Source organism: Vanessa cardui, chromosome 3 (assembly GCF_905220365.1).
Source record: "Vanessa cardui chromosome 3, ilVanCard2.1, whole genome shotgun sequence".
Classification (NCBI taxonomy): Eukaryota; Metazoa; Arthropoda; class Insecta; order Lepidoptera; family Nymphalidae; genus Vanessa; species Vanessa cardui.
Window position 1 is genome coordinate 7311453 of NC_061125.1, and position 23745 is coordinate 7335197.

The 23745-nt window shown below is 30.6% G+C and overlaps 1 protein-coding gene across 2 annotated transcripts in view; it reads right to left on the reverse strand.

Annotated features, from left to right (window-relative positions):
- Positions 1-23745, reverse strand: part of LOC124543382 (leucine zipper putative tumor suppressor 2 homolog) — a 100603-nt gene that overhangs the window by 4781 nt on the left and 72077 nt on the right. For both annotated transcript variants that reach the window (XM_047121596.1, XM_047121605.1), the window contains 3 exons: positions 16853-16979; positions 15463-15580; positions 197-304 (listed from right to left, as the gene is read on the reverse strand). In XM_047121596.1, coding sequence (XP_046977552.1) covers positions 197-304; positions 15463-15580; positions 16853-16979 — 353 coding nt within the window. The remainder of the gene's footprint in view (positions 1-196; positions 305-15462; positions 15581-16852; positions 16980-23745) is intronic.

Genomic DNA, 23745 nt, shown 5'->3' on the forward strand with positions numbered 1-23745 from the left:
AGTTTGTAGCTGAGGAAGACAGTTATCATAAATTAAAAAATTAAGATATTTATCAACAAACAAACCCAAAAACACAATCAGAAGTAGCCGTTTTCAAAATGATACACAACCTTAAGAATTTGTGCAAACCATAAGAACAAAAAAAATAATTAAAGTAGGTATGATGAAGAGTAATTAAATAGGTAACTTATTATACCTGTAGTCATGATGATCTCGCTCCAATTCAGACACGCCGGAGTCAGCGGGTGAAGGCGCCGGCACAGGCTCTTTGCACTCGGAACCCAATCCGGAACTCGATTTTGTCCTGAAAATAGTAAGTTATATATAAATAAGACATCAGCAATCAGGAAGCATATGTTTACGGCGTCAACTTAAATTTAAACGATCGACGTCGACAACTTAAATGAAGATGTTTAATTTAGTTTGCTACACAAATTTTATGTAATGAAACTGTCAAAGAAAAGATCTTTTAGCAAGATTTTGATAAGTGAATCCTTACATTCCGAATAGAGTCGTTTAGATTAGTTTGCGTCCTGCCTGGATCTGAGTTGCATAGATTGGTGGCGCATTGGCGATTAAAAGTATGAGGAATAATCAGAAATTGGACAATATTTGCGTCAATCAGTGATTAGTTCATCCGCCTATTTACTCGTGTAAAACGGCTGTTGTTGTTAGCTTAGAAAGTCGCTAATCGTTATACAATGTTTAAATCAATTTCTGTTAAACTGTATACATACAATAATGTTTCATAATTTGCCAACGCCTATAAGGTAAATCTTTGAATTATATTATAATTCGATTTAAAACCTTGTCTTAATAAAAATATGATCGTATCAAATCGAGAACTGTTACACAACATCTATCACATTACAGACGGGAAAATTAAAACGAAATAAATAAGAGTTTATTATAATACAAGATATAAATCATTAATGAAAAATTATAAATTATATTCCCGCTGTTGCAATTCAGTTAATTGGATAAGACTTTTTAACAAAGGCGTAGCTTTTAAAGCAATTTCCTTATCACCTAATAGATTATGTCTCTGAATTATCGTTAATTGAAACTGCTGTTATAAATGCAATACGATAGTATGATTTGATAAGAAATCAATAAGTATTCTAATAAGATATAACTAGCAATGTGTCCCGGCGTTGAATCGATATAAAAACGTTTTTAAGTACCAATACGGACTAAATTGCTCGAGTAAGAAAAGTAAATAACTACCTAAGCCTTACTTCCTACTATGTACTAGCATCTATTATGGGCTATATATGTACTCTTATGGGCTATTACAACCATAATAGGAAAAAAGCCAAATAAACAACTTTTAAAAGCTAATTAACGCGATGTCATTGGTTGTGAACTTGATTTATCTATGATATTCACTATGGATTGGCGAAAAAATTCCTTTTGAATGTCTTAAATAAAATTAAACGAATTTAGTAAATAAAAATAAACTTTAAGCAAGTAGTTAAGTGTATTCGTTGTATTATAAATAAATATATATTGATCATAAAATGTTAGTAGCAATATAGCCCAATTATGAGCAACACGTAAATCTAAAGTTTTTTTTTATTATTTTCCTACTTCCATCAGAATAGGCTATACATATTTATACATTATTTATAATTTAAAAGGTTCTATGTTTAGCTTGCATATAAAACAAATTTCGAAGTGAGAAATAGCATGCTCGATTACGCTTATACCGGGTAGGTTTACTTGGTGGTAGGGCTTTGTGCAAGCCCGTCTGGGTAGGTACCACCCACTCATCAGTTATTCTACCGCAAAATAACAGTATTCAGTACTGTTATGTTCCGGTTTGAAGGGTGAGTGAGCCAGTGTAACTACAGGCCTTGTGCCTGTAGTTACATGGACAACAGTGGACATAACATCTTAGTTCCCAAGTTTGGTGGCACCCTGACGATGTAAGGAATAGTTAATATTTCTTACAGCGTCATTGTCTATGGGTGATGGTGACCACTTACCATCAGGTGGCCCATATGCTCGTCCACCAACCTATATTATAAAAAAAAAAGGTTATAATGACTATTATTGGTAACATAACAATACAATAGGAGTGTTTGAGTGCTTCTGTTGGCTGACATGCGTAGTATAGATATTCTAGTGTCTATAGCTATATACTTCAATTACATTTTAATGTATCTAATCCTTATTTGACATTTGTTTTCGATTAGTTTATAAAAACGTTTATAATTATACGATACATTTTTAATATATTTTATTATATTGTTTACATTTGCATTCTTTTGAATGTATGTGTTTATTAGTATTTTTTTTACAAAAATGCGTAAACTTGTCGTCCTGAATCGCATTTAGCGCGAAGTTTTAGTGATTTAGTGTAATTGTGTTTTGAATGTAACAGTTTTTTTTATTTTTTCGACCTCGTTTTCGTGTACTGTGACTTAAGTAACTTATGATTACTTATCTTTTTAAAAAGTGTATATGCTAATTGTATAAGATTATTAAAAATATTATTGCTTTCATTCAACCTAATTATTTAAAAAAAAAAAACCGTGTTAAGCTTAAGATAATACGATTTTTGAAAACATAAAATGCATTCGACGCTTTCCCTAAAAAAGAAAACACAGTTCTTTCTTCTTATAAATAAATGTGGCTGTTGATTTATGATTTAAACGAGTTAATGTATTCTACTGAAAGTAAATTATAAATATTTATGAAAACAATTGTATTTGTGTGGCTGTGATTAGGAAATGTTAATATGTAATATAATTCTTTTAATAATAATATGTCAACAATTTCGTATTTCAATACGATTAAGACATTGTTTACAGACTCATTTAGTCTAGGTGGTTTAAATTTTACAGACTTAAATACTGCCTAATCAATAAATATAATCACACAATTCGCTGTCAAAATGTAGGTTTTTCGGTTTTTAACGGTAATGTATACATATTTTTACTTGTTGATCTCAATTGAGCCTTATGTTAAGTTAGGTATGAAGGTATGAGCGTCTCGGTCGACAGCCTGTCGTGCTCCAGCGGCCGAGCGTGGCAAAGTGAGACCAGGTTGAAGCTGCCGAAGAAATGCCATTTTTATCACCTCCGAGTTTAATGAAACCTTATTTTTGAACGAAATTTCGAAATTATAATTTCAAGCAAGTCGTAGAGTTAAATGGTGTTTGTGTGTGTATTTTTTGTTTAAAAAAAAGTGTATTTGAAAGTGAGTTTGATATGATATATAAGTAGATCTTAACGCAAAAGTCCTGAGTTCAAATCTAACAATGTGCTTAATCTTCTTCCTGTATTAAATATTTCGTGTTCTACGGTTAAAGATTACATTCTGATGGAACTTAATATGGCATATTATTTTAACAACAACCTTAAGTAGAACTGAGTGTAGAGATGAGTTGTTCAATTAAAATTAAAAAATAATTATATAATTTTTTATTTGCTTATGTAGTAAAGACTTACTTATGAAGACTATGTTACGATGTTACCATCTTGGATTGTCTTACAAATTTTAATTAATTCGTACTGAAACCTCAATCTAATTTATTTAAAAAGGTTTTTAATATATTATATATTAATGATGTTTACGTAACAACGAAAAACAGTTTTGTTTTTTTCTTTTTAATAAGACTTTAAACTCTTTCAGTTTTGCTCGAAACAAAATCCTAACACTCTCCAGCAAACTAAAGCAATTTCTACGTATGATAGTTATAATTTTGTAATACACTGAATAGTTTAATGGCTGAACGAGAGTAGTGGATGTTGATAACAATAGAAGACCGGGAACGGATGTTAATTACTGCAATTAAACGAAACAATTCTATAATTGTTTATAGCATTAAAATGTTTATTTTATATCTTCCTTAGCAGTAACATTTCGCAATGCGCGGAAGGTTCTTATAATTGAAGAGGCAAATACATTGCGATATAACGCTAACAAATTATTTTTAATTATCCGTTGTACAATGCAAATTAGACGCCGCAGAGCGTAGTTCCTGACTATCTGATCACCATTATATTCTAAGCAGCCTCCGGTTAAACATAAACTTCTGTTTTCCGAAATTATTAAGTAACATACCGTTCTGTGTTACATTATGATTTTAATTTTTATTAACCTCACTAACAGGACCGTCAAGGTTGTATGCTCTCGTCTTATACTAACGTATAATCTTGCAAATCTTGAGAACAAAGGATGATATCGTTTCATCATCGCTCAATTTCGTCAGATGCATTAAACGTCCTAGATTAAGGCAGAAACACATCAATACAAGATATTATATATATTATCTACATCTATATTAATATTATAAAAGTTAAATTAACTGTTGCTGTCTGTCGCTCTTCCACGACCAAACCACTGAACCGAATTTGATGAAATTTGGTATAAATCAATCTTAAACTCCAAGAAAGGACATACATTTTTCGCCTGACACATGACAAACAACTTCCTAAGTAGTGCAAAAAAATACGACACAATCGGGAATACAGATGCAGTATCCATTGATATACGGGCTTTTAGTATGGTGCGAGAGTGTAGCACTGCCATTATGTCACAGGAACTGCTGACTTATAATGTAGGCGTTATACCAATGAAGCGTCTGGGAAAAAATGCATCATCATGCATTTGATTGTATGCTATTGTCTTTTCCTAAATCTAATCAAAAGTTTTAATTAAATTGCCTTTATAAAAAAGTGGTTATAATTTATCTGTAAAGACAAGGAACAAGGTGATTAAAATCGTCAAATTAGTTATTTTTATAGGATATTTTATTTTGGTGATAATACAAAAAAATATATCAACTCATGATAAGATTGACATTGGAGGTATACTAAGAGGCATTTACGTTGTCAAAGTTATTTTAGTTTAAATTGCTATGTTCCTTGTCCAAGTACCACGTAAATTACGAAAATTAATAATAATACATATATTTTTTATTAATATCACGTACGTGTCTTAAAATAATTACATACAATGGTAAAAACGCACGTCTAAGTTGTACTTGTCTTAATTATATGTACATTCAATATAACCTTGCTATTTATGGCATTTTTTTTGCAGTTTTCTGCTTTAAATTGTACATCGAAAGGCTTGATAGTTACAATACAGGTTGGTGCTCTGAATAGCCTTATTATAACTTGATTACTTTAAGTTTAATGAGTAGAAAAAAAAACGAATAAAATAAATAAAGGTTGATAATAAGCGAACAGATATATTTGGTTAAATGAACTTTATGCGTATGATATTTCAAAATCCGATTTCTTAATATTATTTAGTAGGATCACACTCTAGAACCCTCGTCATAAATAAAAAAAATATATATTTTTAGACAGCATTGACACACGGTGGCCACGTGCTACAGTAATTCTAAGCGAAGCTAATGTTTGAAATTTATAAATAGTCAATAAGCTTATATCTGTTGAGTCCCCTTTTCGGATATTCTACACTTTAAAAGAAATTGGGATATCCCAATTCTTGTATATCTATTTTGAATACTATCCAATAAACGTATAAAATATGTAGGGTATATGCTTTCAATAGTATGTTCGCATAATTATCCAATCAAAATATTATAAGTCACAGCAATTTATAAAATAACGCACAGTTAAATTTCGTTGTTCATTAGTTTTTTACTGTCTCAAGCAAAATCTGCTACAACATCAACATCAACATCAACAGCCTGTAAATTCCCACTGCTGGGCTAAAGGCCTCCTCTCCCTTTGAGGAGAAGGTTTTGGAACATATTCCACCACGCTGTTCCAATGCGGGTTGGTGGAATACACATGTGGCAGAATTTCTATGAAATTTGTCACATGTAGGTTTCCTCACGATGTTTTCCTTCACCGCTGAGCACGAGATGAATTATAAAGACAAATTAAGCACATGAATCAGCGGTGCTTGCCTGGGTTTGAACCCGCATTCCTCGGTTAAGATGCGCGAGTTCTTACCACTGGGCCATCTCGACTCAAAATCTGCTAATTCGACCTAAAATCTGCTAATTGGACTGATATTGCAGAATTTTCATCATGTTATAATTATGTCAATTTAAATCGTTTTATGTACATGAATATGTATGTTTATTAATTCGATTAATTTTAGAAATATTACGAGTTTATTAAATAGGCACGTGAAAATATTTATATCATTGATTTAAAATATCTCTTTATAAAAAAAAAAGTTATATACATAATGACTTTTGGAAAACAATAATGCATTTGTTATGATTTTAATTACGGTGAAGGTTAATGTTTATACTTTAGTAAAGCCTGCAATATATTCTACTTATAATACAATTATAGAAGTACAAATTATGCAATTAAATTTCAAAAATATAAGCAATTTTTATTCAATTTCAAGCTTGCACAACAGGAAACGTATTGTGTGCATTTGATAAAATATCAAAGGAAATAGTTAAACGATGAGTCTGACTTTTAACTCTGATTTTACAATACAATGAGGCATGTCGTCTAGTGTTTATATTATACCGAAGCCTGATAAACATAACACAAAGATAAGATTGAGTATTAATTCCACGTTTCTTGAGCACAGACGAATTATTTTTGGGATTTATTGATATTGATGGTTTTGTTTACATAAATATAATAATTATAGATTGTTTTTATTTCATTATACGTAATTTTCTTGTCTGATGATAAATATACGATGGGATACGTTTTGAGGTTTGGATAGAATACTTTCCGTTGATAAACAAATTAAATATAGACACATTACATAGATGAGTTGTTTTACATTTTATTTATCAACTACAGTGATGATTTCAAACTTTTTGTAGAGGCCTACTAAACTATGATTTCAGTCTCAAAGTCAGTTCAGTGGTAACTTAAATGTTTTTACTATTATTATTACTTTACGTTCAAAGCTAGATAGTTCCATACTTGCAGTGGACGATAGGTTTATACATATAATGTAAATCCAAAGACGATATCCGTTGGAATGTTAACGCAAGGCCAAGGGGATTGAATAAAAATATTTACCAACGTCAACAGCTAATCTGAATGCACACACAGATTTTTTTGTTTTATCTTTATATTTTTTTTTCTTAATAGTATTTACTACTCACGATTATGGTTATTGTTGTTAGTTTAATTTAAAATATATTTATTTTGTATACATGTTTAATGACAAAGATACTCGCTGGGTTCTCTACTGCATTTTAATAAGCAACTAAAGTTATACCCACACCTAATTCCTCTTAACAAGTAAGGAAGGTTTTACTAAGAAGTGGGCCTTGTCTGGGTTGCTTCTTTACATTTTTTTAAATACTCCTAATTATTTGAGATATATTTTAGATTTATATTTTAAATAATAATATTCACAACATTCGCAGAGTTAGTATGACAATCGAAGGAACAAAGTTAGCGCTGTTCTTCGTCGTGATTTCTACATATATGTACATATTTACATTTAATGACACTTTTTATGTCACTTACAATGAAACAGCGATACACGGAATAAATTATAAAGTTTTATACTGCTTTAGGGCGTTGATTTTAAGGTTGATATTGCAGCGAAAAGGAGCATCCGTTGAGTCGTCACGTGAAAGTCATTATAATTATTTTTCGTGTCTAGCACGTAGCTATGCCTATTTAAATTGTACCATTACTTTGAAATGTAGCCAGGCTTGCTTTGGATTATGAAGTTGTATCTTCTCAAGGATAAAACATTTAAAAATAGTGGATCTTGTGTTTACGGTACTTTATAAATATTATTTAAAATATATTCGTTATACGTTAACTCTACTATCGTAAACAATATTAAAATCGAACAAATAATAAACAGCTATTAACTTTATAGATACCTATGTTTAGAAAATATATTATTGTATTATTAGCTTTTAGTTTTCAAAGGAGAGTATATATGAATGACACACATTGTAATTTGTCTTTGCGAACAGTGCAAAATAAAAAAAAAAAATCTTTGAAAATGCAAAGTGAACTCATACACGAAACATACAAGACCAACGACTCACCTATACATTTTTATTCACCAACAAAATCCTTTATAGTCATTACTCATTACACACACACTAACACATAAAAAATATTTCACAACAGATTATCATTGTCAGTCAGTTGATATGTTATTAATAATAATACAAAAACAATTACTCGGATAGAATATAGTCCTACGAAGAACAAACGACGTGACCACGCTGTGTGCTATGTGTGAATGCGAGCGCGTGCCGTATCGGGACGCTAAAACTGTACTTGGCGCATCTATGTTGATAATTATCATTTATATTTATTAACACCAATTGATAAAGCATTAAGAGATCGCATATATATTAAAATAGACTTTAAATAGTAATCAAATTTGCAGCTTTTTTTTCAGTTAAAGTATGTTTGTATTCATAATAATTAGTTAAGATACGCAAGGCTCTGGTAACAAATACAGTGAATCAATACTGTGTTGTTTCTATTTATAAATATCTAAGGACCGCCTTTGAATTATTGTGAATTATTTATGACTCAGGACTTTATTATACTTCAACAACATATATATAGAACTTAGTAAAGTTATTCACATTTTTTATCGTTAATAATTATACTATAACGTATGCTTTATATGTTACACATTGAAAATATTAATTGAGAATAGTGGATTTTTTTTTAATAAAATACTTAAGTAACACTAAAATAAATATAAGCATAAAGCTTTGTCTCATAATAATAGAGGTCCTTTTTGTGTTGTTGTTTGTTGAATGTTTGAGACTTATATAAACGAAATAGGATTTTGTGGAAAATATTTTTATCAAAAATATTACAATATATAATTATATATGGTTCTCATAACAACGTACGATTATTTTCATTAATTATTAGTTTTATGACTAAATATTAACTATATGAATATATACTGGATTTTATATTAATACTGAAATGAAATGAAAGTAAAATAAAGCGTCATATTACAGCTACAAACAGCACTCATTCACGAATGGTTAAGGCGGCTGCACACGCGAGTTCTGCTAATAACTTTAATTAAACGGCTAATGGACTGGGACCATGAGTCATTGACATGGGGAGAATCATCTGGTAGTCTATTTATCGATTTTTTTTATATATTTTGCTCTACATTAGCAATCTTAATAAATGCACAAAAACGCATTAATGGGCTTTTTACTGTGCATCAATTGATGTCTATAAATATGTATATTATAGATAATATAAACAATTTTCATTAAACGTAGGTAGAGAACTTTCTTAAAATATAAAAGTTATTAAATACAATGTACAGTTTTTTTTAATGTTAACATTTGTAAGAACGAAAGTTATTACCCACTACAGACCTTTTTCATTCTATTTTTTCTTTCTTTTTTCTTTAAATATTTTGATATTATTTTCACTATTAAGCTTTCTTGCGTAAAGCTTTTTCTTCGACGTTTTGTTTATTTTTATAAATGATATGTCCTAGTAAAATCAATGTATATTGAAAATGTTTCCTTACTTTTTCTGAATGAGTACGTATTATATTTTTTAAATTAAATATCTTAAAGAGAGAGAGAAAGAAGCCTGTATCTGTAGTATTAATATGCAAGTCATCTGTTAATTATAAGTTTAGAATATTGGAAAGCAAAATTTTCATAATTACATAAGAAATATTTAAATTATAACGTACTAGCTGCAATAGCACGCTTCGTTAGGCGAAATGTAGTAATCTATAATGTTATTTTTTATAATTAATTTCAAACATACATAGTTTATGATAACTCATTTGGTCATATTCTACTATATATAATACACAATGTAAAATTTCCTTAGAATCCCTTCACTTATTTGAACGTCATTGACGAGCAAACATTGAAACATTTATGACAACACATAAACATGCTTTCACGTAATTAAGAAGTATAAAATAACATTTTGATTCCTTTAATCTCATAGAAAATGGTTTCATTTCGACTATTTTAAGGTTACGTAAAAAAATACATAAATATAACTGATACATTTTACCGCAAAACCACGATCGTTTGATGTTCTTCAGTGTTACAGCATCTTTCTTTTTTAACTTATCGAAAACTTACATCATCTTCGTCGGTTTGGTTAATTTAAATTAACAATTTTGTTTTAAATAAAATATTTATTTTATATTTATACGCTTTCTTATTTTTAACATATTTTGTTACTTTTTATTTATCATTCGCAATAAACTTTAAAATTCTAAGAGAAAGATATAATTATACATTAAGGTAAACACTATATAAGTAATTTGTAGCAATAAAAATAAAACCAAAAGTAATTGCAGAGAACGATGTCAATATATAATTTCATATATCAAGCGAAGTCACGGTTACGAGTTTGTATAAAATAAGAATACAGTTTTATATTTTTCATTTGAAAGCTAGGATTTCCACCCTGGTGCTTACAATAAATTCTTAAGGCCTGTCACGGTGCGCCCGACATAATCGCGTAATCGTTGCCTCTCCTACCGTTTTCATCTCAAATTGGATAAATATAACGCGGTTAAGATCTGTACTTGGTGCAGGATTAATGCGCCAAGCCGCTTATTGCTCGTCAAACCAATTATGGAAATTGAACGGTCAGTAAGTATTAGTCTGTCTTTCAATGTTTATGAATACTTTGTGTAAACTTTATTTGAAATATTAAAGTTTATAAAATACAATATTTTTAAACAGTAAAACATTCGAACTCTTGATTATAACAAAATGGAATGAAATAAAATTGGTAAAATCATCATCACTACATAGAATAAAACAAAGTCGCTTACCGTTGTCTGTCCCTATGTATGCTTAGATCTTTGAAATTATGAAACGGATTTTGATGTGGTTTTTTTAATTGATGGAGCAATACGAAATAAAGGTTTTTATATAATACGTGGACATATAGTAAATAAATACTCATAATTTAGACATTTTCTAGTATATTTAGTACCAGCATTGTACACGTGAAGCCGGGTCGGGTCGCTAGTAGCGTATATGTACATTGTACATAATACGTTCACAAAATTATGTAACTTGTACATAGTTACCATTTTGATGTATGATATATGGTACATCAAAGTGGTATTCAAAGAATATAATATATTAGTATTTCGTTTGGATATACGTGATTCAACAACTGTTTTGAAATATCTGCGTATATAATTGTATGAAACGTCGCAGTAAAAAAATCAATGTAAGGTTGTACTTAAGCAGCATTGTTACTTATATCTTAACCTTTTTGATTAATGTTAATATTTTTAAAACAAACCATTGACTTCATCTCACTTTTCACTACAAATATTATAAATTAAAAGACGGTTAAAACATTTACTTAACTTCCCGATGTAGCTTCCTCACTGTTTATATGTGTAAGGTGACAACGGCAATCCCTTAATCAGTATAACGACAGACGGTCTATTAATAAAATTTAAATCAGTCCATTACGAATGCTAGTGGGAATTCGAATGATGTCACTCATGACAATGAAATCAAATGTATAGCGGATATGTCGATGAAAGGATAATAAATTCACTATCTTAACGTAGTGGCTCGCAGACGACATTCCGACACACACGTTTGATTCCTGGTAAGCAATGTGTGCCGTACTGCCATCGATTCAGACTGGGAATCACTTGCCACTTACCTTAGACCAAAATGTATTTAAAGAAACATCTTGTGTATTAGATATAAAGCCAGTGCAATACAATAAAATATAGATATTAGCTCATTAAATGAAATAACTCGTTCAGCCATTTTGAGAACAATAACCATAATTTGTGTACGTTTTCCGCTTTAAGATGGATATTATAGACTGCTATGATGTATTTAAAGATCACTATTACTTAAATAATAATTCATGAAAGTACTGTAATTATCCAATTGAAAAATAAAATTAATCATTTCCTTTTGTAGCGGAGGAAATTTAACAGTAATTAGATTTTTTTTATTTTAAATTGGTCTAACCGAACTTATTTAGTCTGTGGTACAGTTATCATACATGGCATTTCCATTATTATTTCTGTTAAGTGTTAGGAGCTTGTTCAATCTTTTTATCATTCCATACCAATGATTTCAAATGTCACTAAGCTCATTGTTAGCAGTTCTATTTAAATCGTGGGATCGTCTTGGGTTTTGTGAGGAATTTCATTTTCGTATATCAATTTTGTATGTATGTAAACATATGAACGACTTTATACGGTTGGATGTTAATTATAGTTATATTTTCTTCTTTTTTTCTTTACGAAGCTGTATTTATACGCGAATATGAATAACAAGTTTTGTTGTACATTTTTTTAGTATTATACAAGTAATAAAAACTATAGATGCGTACGGTATTTAGGAGTAATTAAAGGATACTGAACACATATCCAAATTTGAATAAATTTAAATAATATTTATATATTGAATAAAAAGAAGAATCAGTTCCGACCCCAAATGAAATCAAATGAATCAATCTCTTAGAGGCTTAAATTTAAAAATCTTTTCGACTATATTTAAACATAGCTCAACCTAATCATAGTAATAAGACCACCTACTAGAAGTCTAGATGAACTAGCTCATTAATCGTTATGAGACTCGTTAAAGGAGTATTAATAGACAATTTCATAGTTAATAAAGTCCGTCGTAAGTAACATCCATTATGTCCTTAAGTCGATGTATACTTAAGATTACGGTATGAAAGATGGTGCAACAGTATCCGAGTTAAAGTGTGTTCGTCCCTGATTTAGTCTACTGAGACTACACATAGATTTCATCAAAAATTTTATTTTTATACGTTTTACAATACGACCAATACTCCATATTCCATAAAATAATTTAGGGAAACGATTTCGTCTATTCATTATGTATATCAATATTTTAAATTAAAACCACTGGCCCCTAAAATACGGGGTCTCCTAGTTTAGGGGTATATTTGATATTTGCGGTAGTATCTTTGTCTCTAGAAACTCCGGCCACATGCTATTTGAAAAAAAAAATTATAACTCTTCAGCTGTAGTATTATTAATTATCTTTGTCTAATAAATAAATAGCGCTGTCTCGTGTATTATTACATTGGCTAGCCATATGTATATAAAAATAGTTATGAAGACACAGGAAACGTTAAAACCTGCTAAAAAACAGGCTCCAGTCTGATTACAGCAATATTTATTATATGAACAAGATTTACCTAGGCTGCTTGTAATTTATCATTAATTATAAACTATTCGTCTAACGAGCTGATCCTAAACCTTTACCGCTACTTGGTGGACACACTCAAACAGCATCAGTATAATTACTAACACTAGAATGACGAAATTTGTTTGCTTTTTATTATTTATTTAGAAATTTATATTTGTAGTGTACACAGATCTGTAATAATATAATAAATATTATTAGACTTATATTGTATATCGATATATATATTATCTGTGTATTTATGTATCTGTCGAGTGACACACATCGCGGAAAGCACGGGTACATAAAATATATGATTTGGGGCGACGGTGAAGACGGTGTGTGTGCACGGCGAGTGGATATTTAAATATAATATATATTTATATGTAACTTGTAAATCGATCTTACAATCATATATGTGAACATTACAATATTAATAATTTCGTGCCAGTCTATAATATAGCCAATCGAAACCTATAAACAATTATAGGGTGTTATATGATGGCTAAATTCGTATAATCGAGATAGTTCGATATTAAATCCATAAAATTCAATGACATAAAGTTTAACAGGCAGCCATGTTTGATGTTGACAGGTGCGTTCAGTTTTGACAAGTGTGTTTCAAATAATGATTTCGTGCAATGTTACGATAAACAGTATAGAAACTTATCAATAAATGATAAACCACATTTTTTTTACTTTTATATATTTTACCTATTATAATAATAAATCAAAACCAGAAATCATTTTATAACCATCTTTCTTTATGGCTTTTTTATAATCAAGAACAACTTAATCGATACATCGATATAATAAAAAACTTAATATAACGTTTTATATGAAAGTTTAATAAAAAAATGTTAATGTTGATAATAAATAACTTTAAGAATAACTTAAATGTCCTTAGGCGTTCTCATTTATAAGAAATATATAAAATATAAATTGACAGTACTTAATTTGAATCGCCAGTTCAAATAAATAATAAAAACGATATCTAATGATATAAATATTTTTAACTCTTATATTTTCAAAGTGAGTTTTTCTTAATGACTCAAAATAACTCTGGTTTTTATAAATAATCTATTCATCATTTCCTAACAGACAATAGTGATGATAGATCAATTATAATTAACTGTATTATATTATAATGTATATGTATTATATTACAGTCTTCTATATACATATATACAGGGTTATGGGTAATTCGACGTACGACGCAAATAGTCACCCCTAGCGGATGTACGTCGAATTACCAATAACCCTGTATATACACATACATTAATATGCAATTTTGCTAGTATCACGTACGAAAGACAGTAAGAAAATTGATCGGTCGAGATTGACACTACTACATATAAATACAAATATTAATATATTTTATAGTCTATACTAGTTTTCGTTGGCGACATCACTCGCGTTTTAAGGGTGTTAGGAATAAAAAAGAGAGAGAGAATTCTTTGGAGTTCAATTTTGCTCGTTAGCAAATTTCATGAAATTAGGTTCAGTGGTTTTGCCGTGAAAGAGCAACAGACAAACGGATGTACATTCGCATTTATAGCATTAGTATAGATATGTTTTTATAGCTCTTTTCTTTTGTGATACCCGTATTAATATAAAAATAACAAAAATAGTTATTATGAAATAAAATATAACATTCTTTGGATGGCAATATATTAACGATGTGTTTTCAATTATTTTTTCTCGGAGAGTCAATTAATTTCGATACAATTTAATCGGCTTTTGGCCAATATGTCAAACAGCATGACTAATCTATAGACGAGTCTATTAAGTAACATTGTGTTCGTTGTAACATGGCCGGACTTAATTGATAGATGCGGGTAATAAAACCCGGACAGTTAACAATGATTGTTAAAATTAATGTTGCACGAAGTCAAAGGAACTTTGGTCTATCAAAACACATTGCCAGTTACAAATTGTGTTGTTGTACGGTATATTTAATAATACTTTTACTTAAAGTCACAAGTAGCCTTTACTTAACCCAAAAATGTTACAGAGATATATCAAACTATTAAAAAAACACATACATCTATGTACTCAATTATAATAAAATATTTTATATGAAACTATTAACTATTTAACATTACTAAGTAATTGATATTGGACCTTTTAACATCGGGCTCAAAGTTATATATAGCTGCTTGACATATTTCAGCTACAATGGTGGTTAGACCTTATAAGGTCGTCGATCTATAGATCGAAACTGTATTAGCGCTGAAACAAACGAAGACAAGTCCGTGTCGGTTATAATTCTAACATCAACCGTACCTTAGGTAGCCTTTTGCCCAGCCATCAACATAATTACTAAAGTATTTAATAGCAATAATTTTACTTACATAATAGCAGAATGGTGTCGTTGATGTAGCGGAGCGGAGAGCGTGGCGGGTGGTAGAGCGGAGAGCGACGCTGGCTGTGGCGACCCGCACCAACGTGCCTCTCGGACATCCGACGAACCTGACAAGAATCGTTGAGCTGTTTCATAAGTAAATTACCTTTTGATTATTATCCTATCTCTTTGTAGGAATAGCATATTATATACATCTGTGGATTTTTGAAGGCGCGCACCCCTACAGGTTAATTTTACATCATGTTCATTTTCATTAAGACTTATAAATTTAATTTAGCGTAGAAAGGCGACCTTCGCGTCGTGAGTTAACAGATTTATGTATACTTTCAATAAAAATATATGTAGAAATACCGATCACATGATTTTCATCATTGAAATATACGTAAAATTTAAAACGTTTTATTTTCCCATAGAGGAATAAAAAACGCTAATTTGTTTATAAATAAATAACGATTGCACGTAACACTTTACGCATTACGCATTTAAACAATTTCCAAAGGGTTTGAATACATAACGATTCGGAACTCCCAAAAAAAATCGATGAAATTATTTTAGTTTAAAAATCATGGACTTTACATTAAAAAAAATTAGTTAAGTTGGCAATATTTAATTTTTTTTAGAAAGCTATGCCAGATTTGTTCTTTGGTCATATTGATCAGATTTTTGTATCAAGTCAGTATTAATCTAGAGTTCAGGATAATTAGACCTAATTGAATTTCAGTTTTAAATTTATATTCATAATTTAAGATGTAAAAAACAAAGGATTAAACTAATAGCAAGAAACAACCGTTTTGGCATTGTCGTAAGATACCCAAAACGTAATGAACCATAAAACACTAAGCGCTGATCTTTGTTTTGTTTTCGATTGCAACCATTGAACTAAATCAATACTTTAACTGAAATTTCGATTTCTCGAAATTGTTGGCCAATTCTACAAATTTATTACGGTTACGATACGTTTCCGATCCTATTCCGATCCAATTTCGACGGAATTGCATCTGATCATATCATTGTGTTAGTAGAATAGGAAATGATGAATAAATTCAATTGGTGCCTTTGTGCAAGTCCGGCTGGGTAGGTACCACCCACTCATCAGTTATTCTACTGCCAAACAACAGTACTCAGTATTGTTGTGTTCCGGTTGGAAGGGTGAGTGCAACGTAACTACAGGCACAAGGGACATAACATCTTAGTTCCCAAGGTTGGTGGCAAATTGAACAGCACACATTAAGGAATAGTTAATATTTCTTACAGCGTCATTATCTATTGGTGTCCACTTATCATCAGGTGGCCCATATACTCGTCCGCCAAGTTATACCATAAAAAAACTGGAGTTACATATACATCATATTTTTTAATTAATAACATTATAAACTTACTGCCATATAGGGTCATAAGCGATGGCGGTCGACTCGCTAGCACTGGCGTGGAACCGTACCGCTCCCCGCCTGCAGAGAGGCGCCCGCCTAGCGGCTTGAACGCTATCGGACGTATAACCGATTTGCCCTGAAACAATTCAAAGCAATATAAATATTGAAATATAATATATGTATTTCATTTAAGACATATTGATTAGAGTATTTCGCTATTGATTTTGTTGCGTTATATATTGCAGAATACGAATAATAATATAAATTGAAATCGACAACAAATAATCATAACAATAATTTATATTTTGACATTTACCTGCTACATTATAATAAAAAAATAAATAAAGGTCAACACTAATTAAAACTATCATTGATATAGAATATTCTACTTTTTAATGTTAAAAGTATCAATTAATTATAACAAACTTTAAATTTAGAAGATTATGATAATATTCTTATCATAATAAACCAGGCGTTATATTATCATCGCTAAGCAAAGAATTGAAACATAAATTTTGATTTATTTTAGTTGTCTAATAAATAAACATATAAAGCGTGTATTGGGCAAGTTGGGATATCATTTTTGTGAGATGAATGTAATGATATTCGTTACAGAAATGTAAGCTAATGACTATCTCGCAACGTTATCTGTGAAGCGGCACGGAATCGGCATTTTGTTCGTTAGACGCAATGAAATGACACAATTCAAAGGTCATATACATTTACAACGTGCGTATGTACTAGAAAAAGCTTTGTTTTTATATGTTTAAATAGATTTAAAATTTAATAAACGGATTTAAACACATAAATACTTAACATTATACCAAAATTTATAGATAGGGCAACGTAAGTCTCTGCTGATAATAAGTTGTGACCCGGTGGTATTTACTGTCTATTGGTGGTATTACTGACTATTGGCTCAAATTAAGAAAAAAATGATCTTTAGTCCTTTCAAGAAACGATCCAGTAAAAAATATTGATATAAGATATCTATTTTTATTATTTATTTATTTAAACACTTTATTGTACACCACAAATTAAACAGATAAGTAAGAACACATAAAAAAAAAAAAAAATAGATGGTACAACCGGCGGTCTTATCGCTTTAAAGCGATTTCTTCCAGACAACCGAGGTGATATGGAGTAGTAGCCAACAGAGAAATGGTAGGTGGTGTAAAATAGACTACATGCATAGATACAAATAATATAATACATAAATAAACTACTACATACATATAGCTAGGTACATAAATACATTTATACATACATATATACATAGAGTCATACATAAAAACATATAAATATACAGATATATACAAATAACAAATGGTATCTAGTCGCCATTCAGTGTGAGAGTGTAAGGTAATAATTAATAACTTTAGTTTTAAATAATGTTAAAGAGGTTGCAGATTTGATATTAAGCGGGAGGGCATTCCACAATCGAGTAGCCTCAGCCGTAAAAGACTTTTTGGAAAAAATTGTTTTCTGCACAGGTGGATTTAAAAGTAAATTTTCAGATGAACGTAAGTTCATGTTGTGTCCGTCAATAACATTGCGAGAATTCAAAAATTTAAATTTTTCTTTCAAATAAATAGGTGAGTGAGGATTGAATAACACACAGTACAGAAGACAAACAATATGTAGATTCCGGCGAAAACGAATAGGTAACCACTTGAGCTGAGTACGAAATTCAGAGACATGGTCATATTTGCGTAAGCCAAATATGAACCGTATAGCTAGATTTTGAAGACGCTCAAGTTTATTTAATTGGTCCTCATTTAAATCTAGATAGCTTGCGTCTGCATAATCGAGAATAGATAGAAGTAGAGAATGTGCTAACATAGTCTTGGTGGAAATAGGAAGAAAGGAACGGAGACGTCGTAGAGAGCCCATCGCCGAAAACATTTTCCTGCTGACTACATTTAACTGATGTGACCATGAAAGTGTAGAATCTAGATGTATACCGAGATTTTTTACCGTAGAACTATATGGTATAGTACAATTATCTAATATAATCGTAGGAATGTTTCTCCAGTCAACTCTTGAAATCATAGCAGCACTGCCAATAATAATGGCCTGTGATTTTGATGGATTGATCTTTAAACTATCTATATCTATATATATATCTATAGTTAGTAATGGTGTGGCTCATTTCATTAGGACATAGATTTATGATTCGTTCCAAAATCGATTTAAGTCTTGGTTTGTAGGCATAAAATTAACGTATTCGTTTTCCAAATATTCCCAACATCGGGGTACTTTAAAATTAAATGAAATCTAATTTCCTTAGTAATTTTAAAGTGCTTATGTCAATTAAGATTTGTCAATGTGCTGATTAATCGAATGATATTATCTTGACTGAAAGCTAAATGAAGGACGACACGCAGTATTTTTTCTATAACATATTTATTTTCTGAAATTTATAACATCGTTGTTACTCCCGTAACATTGTAAATTTGTTTACCAGTGTTGTTTTTAATAACAACACTAGATATACTTGAGATATACTTCCTATATTTATCATAAACAAGCTAGCTTGTTGAAGAGGTGTTCTTCTGAACACCTCTCAAACCTGGTCTCTACCAGGTGTCTATCTGGTTTGACCTATAATTGGCTCAAGCGTTTTCTTCGATTGCAAGGTGTATAACAACAAATACAGACCTAACCTTTATTAGTTTTTTTTCGTAGTTTAATTTTTAGACTAGGCTGTTCAGATGACGATACCTTAATTATATTTCACGATCAATGACTTTACTACGTTCATTTAGTGTTATTAATATGTAAGTATATTTAAAAAAAAAAGAAATTCATACAAGACAAAGTACTTTGAATATAAATATTTAATGTTATATAAACTTAATGTTACTTACATTTTGTACTACAAGCGTTTAAGTTCTAGAAGTTTAACAATTTATTTATATAATTATGGACGGAGACCTAATAATCAAGATAAGTGTTTGACACTTAACCAGCAGTTAAACGTAACAGTTACGAAAGCGGATCTCGAAGTCAGCATTTATAGAATTTGCCATATCCACCAGTCAATCATTTAGTTGCGTAATCATTTAAGTTCCGGTGTTTAAAACGACGGTTTATATTTTTTAATATATATCTGTACTTGCATACATATTCTGAGGAATTAATGAATGCATAATATTCATTTAATCTAAATTTACACGAAGTCTTTTTTGTGGGCCAAAAACACATTATATGACAAATTTATTTTAGGTCTTAACAGTATAAAAAAAGATAATTTTCAAACTTGTTTTACATTTTTATGTTACTGAAAAGAAGATTATATCTAAAAAGATGACGCTTTCCATTATTCCTTATTTAAAGCTATGACAACCTTACAGTATCCATTTTTAACTAAATGTTCATTCTCAAAATTTTGGGTGAATTGAAGAAGATCAACTGGATGAAGGTATAGATTGAGGTCTTGTAGCGCTTCCCCCTTAAAACAACATCATACAATCTCGCTTATGACACTGCTCTTATGTCACTGCGCAGTCTCTACATTATCAAAGGTATCATATCATATAGGTTAAGCTGTACGTTGGTAATTCCACCAACCCGCATTGGAACAGCATGGTGGAATATGTTCCAAACCTTCTCCTCCACGGTAGAGGAGGCCTTAGCCCAGCAGTGGGAAATTTACTGGCTCTTGTTGTTGTTGATAATCAGACAGCCAGGACATTGGCCTTTAAATAATAGCTAGATTATGACAATAAAATTGTCCCAATTTAAACCGGCTCAAATATTTACAACAATAAAATAGAAACGGACAAGGTAATTCGCCGGGTAATAAAAATTAACGGTCGATCGTGATTATTAAACAATTTTACTGACAATTAATTACTAATTAAATATGAATATCCCGTTCCTAGTTAAAACTTTCTAATTCGTTTTAAATACGGTCATATCTGAATATTAAGCAAACATTTAATTAGCTTAATTTTAATGTATTATAGTTTAATATTCACGTGGTAAGGATAAGGGTGTATATGTAGTACGTAAACATTTTTATAATTATTACTAAAGCATACCTTTTTATATACATATACGTATTTGTATTCATATAGGTAAAGGATCTTCTATCATGAAATACACAATTTAGTAACAAAATCGGTAACGGAAAGACCACTTAACGGATAACATTGTCAGTTGCCTCTTTGTGTTTGACCAACAAAGGCTAGATAGCAGTATCGTGTTTTTTAAGTTAAGAAAGATGTACCAACGTTTTTAATGTCTTCTATATTTTTAAGGTGATGAGTAACATCTCATAATTCTTAAGTTTAATTTAAGCTTTGACCTTAACAGTTTGTTAATTAAAAATTTAAGGTTATATATTTTTGGAAAATTCTCTTTTGTCAGATCTTTGACGTGTCGATTTAAAGTTTCCAGAAACATTTCGATAATCTAAATTAAAACTAAAGTAAACTTATTAGTTCATACAATTGATGTTTGTGTTAATTAATTTGAAATATATAGCAAATGAAAAACTGGTTCAATTTTAACACATTTGTAGTTATATAAATTGTGCACAGTAATTGCAGTCAGTGATTATGACAAAACCGAAGTTCAAACGGACACATTGGTAAGGCATGATCGATCAAGCGGAATGTCGAGTTTAAGAAGAAATATCTCGCAGCCACCGATGTCGAACAAACCATTGAGCTTGGTATGTCAGCTGTAAAAAACTGGGATGGAATTGTCGCACCGTAGGAACCGCTAAACCGAGCACGAGCCGCGCTTGTTTCATCGGCAATACCTACGCAGTTACCTGTTAACTAATTGCACGTGAGCAATCCATAGCCCACATTTAGTATGGAGGTAAAAAATGCAGACAAGACGAGGATGTCGAAATGTAATTAGCTTTATTAAAATTATTATATTGTATATATGTGGTACATAATTTTTTGTCGGTAGGATGGTAGACTAGGCATCTGGTGGTTACATCCTTGGTGGTTAACGCCGAAATATTTGTCTCGGGATTACATGGAAGATATTATATTTGCAAAAACGTTTTCAACCTCATGATATTACTCATCATAATACTTATCGTACTCGTGACACAACATTAGCTTAAACTATAATGCAAACCCTATTAGTTACCCCTTAACAATGCTGATAATGATGACCAAAGATAATGAAATATCTTTTGAAACATATTCGAAGGTCATGTATACCATATGTAGTCTTAACAATTAGCATTGAAGTTAAAAAACATTTATTTCTATTTACTGTTTATAATATATGCGCCGTGTAAGTAATCTTCTAAGCTAAATATGGATGGAATAATAAAACTAAGAACATTGCATACATAACAAGACAGTTAAATATTAAATATAAAGCTTAAGTGATTATGTCTATAAATATTCGTAACACGCACAATTTTCTAGCCTAATAAGTTCCCATCATCGACTAAGCTGGTATTAATGATAAAATCAATAAACGTCGCTATAATCATAATACCGCGGTCAGTATAAATCGCATGATTGATCGATGGAAGTAATGGCTGCTTTCAATAATTCTAACAGTTTAGACATAGACATATTCATAAGTAAAGTTGACATTTTATACGACACTTGTACTTGGGGTAATATTAAAATTTTTAAACATAGTATAACAACAGATATTTTAAGGAAAATTAGTAACAAAAGTTATTAGTTTTTATCGATATCAAATCCTAGCTATTGTTGTGATTAGGTAACATAACGAAGGCAGACTTATTTGGAATTTATAAAATTAGGCTAAAGAAACGGCCGAAAGTGAATCCGTTGTTCCGGCGTATACCTGACGTCCCATAGGTCTACGAGTTCACCTACAAATGTTTAAGCACACTTTTTTTGCATTCTGTTCGCTGGTCAAGGTCGCTGTCATAGATGATATACTATCGGTTGGCATCAGGAAGGCATAATTATTACGTATTCTTATATTATTATTAAATATTATAATACACGAAAATTAAAACATAAAAAAAAAAACAAATTTCTTTATGTATCAGTACAAACTACTTCCTTTAACAGTCTAAAATCCCACGATTGTTTGAAGGCTTCTACGGTTGTCGAGAAGGATCTTGCTCGGTCACGCATTGTTGCTTGCGGATACATGACTCTGTACTTTTTTAAAGAGAAGGACCCGTTAAAAAACATTTGCAAGCAACCGTAAATAAATGGGATTATAATAATTGGTATTTAGATTCAGCAAAAAGACGCGTGATTTGTGACTGACGACGAAATGGAAGGTCTGATTAGACGAAGTGATGTTACTATCATTCAATATATTTGCACAAGAATATTTAGTTCAAGCAGGGCCGTATTTAGGGGAGGGCAACCGGGGCAACTGCCCTGGGGCCTCCACATTAGTGGTGGCCACATTTTTCAGCAAGTTAACAAATACCGAGATATAGTCAAATTATAATAATGTTATTATTTAATATTTTAAAAGTTAACGATACAAGTAAATAAATCATAGCTTAGTGATTGAAATGAAAAAGTAATTAAATCATGATAATATTATTATGGTTGTTCACGCTTCTGTTTGTCTAGGGCCCCACTGCTTTGTGGCCCGGGGCCTCGAGACCTTTAAATCCGACTCTGAGTTCAAGTATAGTTTAACATTAAAGGTGAAAGTATGAAGTTATTTGTAATTAATGGGAACTGATAAATATTAGCATTAGATAAGCAAATTTAATTATTGCCACCAGCAATGAAATGGAACTGCATTGCGATCGACACTCAATGTCCGCCTGTTACGATAACTTAGGGTTTCTTGCTAAAGGTAGACTTAACTTTTACTTAGCGTCAACAGATAATTTCTTGAAAACGTCATACGTCAAATTAAAGCAACTATTTATAGTGCAGTAGTTTTATTTATAACATAGTACCTACTTTATATAA